Here is a 5,550-nt window from a genome sequence, read left to right on the forward strand (position 1 = left end):
TGGTTGCATTAAGGCCTGGAGAATATAGGTCACCAGTTTTTTCCTCAGCCACTTCCTAGGCTTGGCAAAGCACCAGGGAACCATGGACTTGTGGCTCTGCATCATAAGAAGCATAGAACCTCAGAATTATTAAGGTTGGAAAAGACATCCAAGATCTTCTGGTCCAACCATCCCCCTACCACCAATATCACCCACTAAACCATGTCCCTAAGTACTACATCCAACCTTTTCCTCTGCACAGCTTTCAGGCCAGGCTGTCCCAAGCCTGTAGCGTTGCATTGGGGTTATTGTGAGCAAAGGGCAGGACCCGGCACTTAGCCTTGGTGAACCTCATCCCACTGACCTCTGCCCATTGATCCAACCTGTCCAGGTCCCCCTGCTGGGCCTTCCTATACTCCAGCAGTTTGACACTTCCCTCCACCTTGGTTTCATCTGCAAACTTACTGAGGGTGCACTCAATTGCCTCATCCAAATCATCAATAAAGATGTTAAAGAGGGTGGGCCTCAACACCAACCCCTGGGGAACACCACTAATGACCGGTCACCAGTTGGATTTCACTCCGTTCACCACTATTCTCTGGGCCCGGCCACCCAGACAGTTTTTAACCCAGCAAAGCATGTACCTGTCCAAGCCATGGGCTGCCAGCTTCTCCAGGAGAATACTGTGGGAGACCATGGCAAAGGCCTTGCTGAAGTTTAGGTAGACTATGTCAACAGGCTTTCCCTCATCCCCCAGGCAGGTCACTGGTCATAGAAGCAGATGAGGTTGGTCAGGCTGGACTTGCCTTTCTTGAACCCATACCGACTGGGTCTGATCCCCCGGTGGTCCCGCATATGCTGCATGATTGCATTCAAGATGACCTGTCCCATCACCTTTCCTGGCACCGAGGTCAGGCTGACAGGCCTGTAGTTCCCTGGGTCCTCTTTATGACCTTTCTTAAAGATTGGCATCACGTTAGCACCACTGATAGATGATGGAAAGTGTCTGATAGGTGATGGAAAGTGGCACAAGCTTCTGGAAAGCTTGGTAACAACCTTGAAAAAACAGCCAAGACTTTAGACAGTGCACTGCAGAGATCCCATTTTATTTTGCAAATGCTATGTAAGAGACTACTCAGACCTTCTCTTAGAAACATATTTATAGACCCTCAAGAGCAACAGGGAGTCTCAATCCTCCGCAGAAGTAGGGTGAAAAAGAGATATTACTCTAAGAGCATAATAAATCAAATGATACCAAAGAGAACAATAACAATATTGATAATGAAAGAAAGACCAGGCCTGAGGGGAGGTACCAAGTTAAGTCACTTCTGGAAAGAGGGGAAATTTGTCACTATTGAGAAACATCCATGAAACTACTTTCCTAATAGCCCACCTGAGCTCCTTATTCCTGATGCTGTAGATGAGGGGGTTCAATGTTGGAGGCATCACCGAGTACAGAACTGCCACTACCAGGTTCAGGGATGGAGAGGAGATGGAGGGGGGCTTCATGTAAGCAAAAAAGCAGGTGCTGATAAACAGCGAGACAACAAACAGGTGAGGGAGGCATGTGGAAAAGACTTTGTGCTGGCCCTGTTCTGAGGGCATCCTCAGCACAGCCCTGAAGATCTGCACATAGGAAAAAAGAATGAAAACAAAACAGCCAAACGCTAAACAGACCCCAACCACAACTACCCAAAAAATCTTCAGGTAGGAATGTGTGCAGGATATCTTCATAATCTGGGGGATTTCACAGAAGAACTGGTCCACTGCATTGCCTTGGCAGAGGGGCAGGGAAAATGTATTGGCAGTGTGCAGCAGGGCATAGAGAACCCCACTGCCCCAGGCAGCTGCTGCCATCTGGGCACAAGCTCTGCTGCCCAGGAGGGTCCCGTAGTGAAGGGGCTTGCAGATGGCAATGTAGCGGTCGTAGGACATGACAGTGAGAAGAAAATATTCCGCTGAGACCAAAAAGACAAACAGAAAGACCTGGGCAACACATCCTTCATAGGAGATGGCCCTGGTGTCCCACAGAGAATTGGCCATGGCTTTGGGGACAGTGGTGGAGATGCAGCCCAGGTCAAGGAGGGCGAGGTTGAGGAGGAAGAAGTACATGGGGGTGTGGAGGCGGTGATCGCAGGCTACAGCGGTGAGGATGAGGCCGTTGCCCAGGAGGGCAGCCAGGTAGATGCCCAGGAAGAGCGTGAAGTTCAGGAGCTGCAGCTCCCGTGTGTCTGCGAATGCCAGGAGGAGGAACTCGGAGATGGAGCTGCTGTTGGACATCTGATGCCTCTTGGCCTTGGGGCCTGTCCAAAGACAAAAGGACACAGAGATCTTTGGCAGAGTTCTCTGAGCAAATCTCAGAGAACCACTTTCAGCACCACTCTTCCTTTCTCACCCACCTCCACAATTATTCACTTTCTCAGCAGCATCTTCATTCTCCTTTCTGGCTGAAGCTCTGGTTTGTGCTGGCTGAGCACTGTTTGGAGCCACGACCTCTGCACATGAGCTCCATTGGATTCAGCACTGCTGGGAAAGGCGGTGACCCATTCTGAAACTCATAATTTCATTCAGATGCAGTGTACCTGTAATACAGGGAGGGTTTTCAACATTCTACAGCAGGATAACCCCAGGAAAACCCCTGCTGGATGAAAATAAACCACAGTGACCTGAACAGAGACAGATTATTTCCCAGCACTAGGCACTGCAGTGACCAGAGCCATTTTGGCTAGAACAGCTTGGGCACTCTGCTCCCAGGGATTCACCTCCAGAGCAGGACTCAGTATTCCGGTGTTTGAGCTCTATCTTTAAACCCACTCCCCAGGAAGTCTGAGGGGAATAGCAAGGGCAAGATGGATGGGAGGGGAAACAGAAGAAAGGCCCAGGGTTCCTAGTGAGGGATGCAGGAAATGGAGTGAAAGATGGATTCTGGGGGGGGAGGAGGGGTTCTTTGTTCTGAGGGTCCTGCTGCCAAGGGGACAACGCAGCCTGAGATCCCATAGTTGTGGGGGCAGAGGCTTTGCTGGATGGCAGTCAAGGCAATGGAAAACATCAGCAGTGCTGGGATGGCACTGAGGTGCCCAAATTACCCTGCCATGGAGTTTCTGGGAGCAGCTCCCTCTCATTCCCTACCTGTGGTTCTGCTGCCTGCAGCTGTCCCTGCCTGCAGCTGGGTCTCTGTCCCCACGCCTCCTGCCTGCAGCTCACAGCCCCCATGCCACCCGCTGGGTGCTCAGCTCTGCCCTGCAGACACCTCCTGGCAGCAGGGCTCTGCCCAGTGGCAGCTCGTTTGGGGCACGTCCTAGATCCCAGAGCACAAAGACCCTGCTGACACTGTGCAAGGGGTGATGGTGGAGCTTTCTATGGGCTGAGGGGCAGGAAAGGGACTTAATGGGGTATCCTTATAAACCTCCTTATGAGGGCTCAGGAGTTTCTGAATCTTCTGGGAAATAACAGCCTCTACTTAGATTTCCAGTGAGCCAGAGAAGAGAAAACTGAAAGCAGAGTCTGAGGAAATCTGTGACTAAAGCACCTAACCCATGCCCTGACTCTCCTCTTACAAAGACCCCTTGCATACACCCTGGTTGTGCTGTGGAGCTGTGAGCAGGCTGCCCCAGGCAGCAGCCTCCCACCAGCAGCAGGACCCTGCCCTGCCGGGGGGGCTTCTCCCACCCGCAGCTTCTCCCCGCAGCGCCCTGGGCAGCTCCCCGGGCAGGCTGAGTGCTGAGCCTGGCAGGCGGCAGAGGCCCTGCCCCGGCACACAGCCCCTGGGCCACAGCAGGGACCCTGCCCTGCACCACAGCCCTGGACACCCCTTTCAGCAACCTGGCTGCAGAGCCTGCTGCCAGCCTGTGAAAAGAGAGCACTCAGGGCCCAGCCTATCTGCCTTTTCCTTCTGCCACAGACTTACCCTGTAATGTGCTGCAAGCATTCATTCCCCATCGAGCTTTCAGTATCCCCCAATTCACGCAGCCCGTAACCTGTATCTCCCTTCTCTCCCCTCCCAGTGCCAGCCACAGGCAGTGCCCCCAGCCCTGCTGCGCTGTGCAGAGGAGCTGCTCCTGGGCAGAGCTGTCTCTCTGCAGCGCTGCCTGCTTGCCAGGAGCTCCCCTTGGGCCCAGGAGCCCGGCCCAGCTCAGCAGCAGAGGCCCAGCCCAAGGCCTCCCTTGCTCTGCCCCCCACCAGGCTCCCTGCACATGGCCCTGGGGCTGCAGGGGAACCTGCTGGGAAACAGCCTGAAGGAATCCCTGGGGCTCCCTCCCTCCCCTGGGCACATACACTTCTTCACACCAGTGTCATTTCTCCTTAGAGAACACCAATTAAGTGTAACAATCACATCTTCTTGTCCCAGTATCAGTGTGGACATGATACCATGGTCAGGGACTGATCTCCTTCATCCCCATGTAAGGAAATAATTCAGCAGTCAGTCAAGGCATCTCATGCTGGTTGTTATTCCTGGGGATGGAAAGGGATCTCAGCTCCCTCCCATGCCTGCCACAGACCCACAGGAGCTGGGATTCCTCAGGCCTCAGTTCAGGTGTCCACAACATAGGCACCTTAATGTGAATTACTGAGCCACAATAGCTCCTTAGTGGAGATGGAGGACAGGCAGGAGCTGTTCAGATGGAAATACCTGCTGAAATTTGAGGTTAATCCTCTGGGAGTCTGATGGGCCATTCCTCAGATGCCACATGTAGGACAACTAAACCTGTTCCTACTCCTTACGTGTAGGTCAGCCTCCAGAGGCTGTCAGCAGAGCAAAAGGAGTCATGTGTCACAGGCAGAGCTAAACCTATTCTGTTCTCTTTTAAATGTTCTCTTTTTTCCTTTCTCTTCTATGTGACCCTTGGCTGTAATGGCTGTTGTGTCTCGGACATCTCCACAGGGCCTCAGCTCTCACCAGCCAGGTCTCCCTGCCCTTTGTGCCTTGAGGCAGGACTCTGCAGGGGTACAACAGGTGGTGGGTGGGGATAAAATCTGTGGTTACTTTGCAAACTACACCCTTAACAGTAAATGGGACCTAGGCCCCTGTGTGAGCGATGTGACCTCAGCGATGTGACCACAACGATGTGACCTCAGCGCGGGAACCTCAGCGATGTGACCCCAGCGCGGGAACCTCAGCAATGTGACCTCAACGCGGGAACCTCAGCGATGTGACCTCAGTGCGGGAACCTCAGCGCGGGAACCTCAGAGATGTGACCTCAGAGCGGGAATCTCAGCGATGTGACCTCAGTGCGGGAACCTCAGCGCGGGAACCTCAGAGATATGACCTCAGCAGTGCGATCTCAGCGCGGTGTGGGTAGTTAGGGTCTGGCGGCCGGAAGATGTGGCGCTGTACGGAAAGGTGGAGCCCCTCCCTTGATGGACAGTAGCGTGTGGCCTGTGATGTAAGCAAGCGGAAGTGACGCGATGGGCCTCGGGTATATAAGCCCATGTGACTCGACAATAAACGCCATTTGCCATCCACCACCTTGGTGTCTGTGAGCTGATGGACCGAGCGGCCTGGGGTTGGCCGCCGTGCCGTTCCTGAACCAGGTCGCCACTGCCCCCTGAAGGCAACAAGTGGTGCCGAAA

The 5,550-nt window shown here is 53.7% G+C and overlaps 1 protein-coding gene across 1 annotated transcript; it reads right to left on the reverse strand.

Annotated features, from left to right (window-relative positions):
- Positions 1 to 1,219: 1,219 nt before the first annotated feature.
- LOC137847268 (olfactory receptor 14C36-like) lies at positions 1,220 to 2,307 on the reverse strand. The gene has a single exon (XM_068665562.1). It carries the CDS (start codon positions 2,257 to 2,259, stop codon positions 1,297 to 1,299), a length of 963 nt encoding a protein of 320 aa, XP_068521663.1. The 5' UTR covers positions 2,260 to 2,307; the 3' UTR covers positions 1,220 to 1,296.
- Positions 2,308 to 5,550: the final 3,243 nt, after the last annotated feature.

This window comes from Anas acuta, chromosome W, assembly GCF_963932015.1.
Source record: "Anas acuta chromosome W, bAnaAcu1.1, whole genome shotgun sequence".
In the NCBI taxonomy this organism is placed as follows: domain Eukaryota; kingdom Metazoa; phylum Chordata; class Aves; order Anseriformes; family Anatidae; genus Anas; species Anas acuta.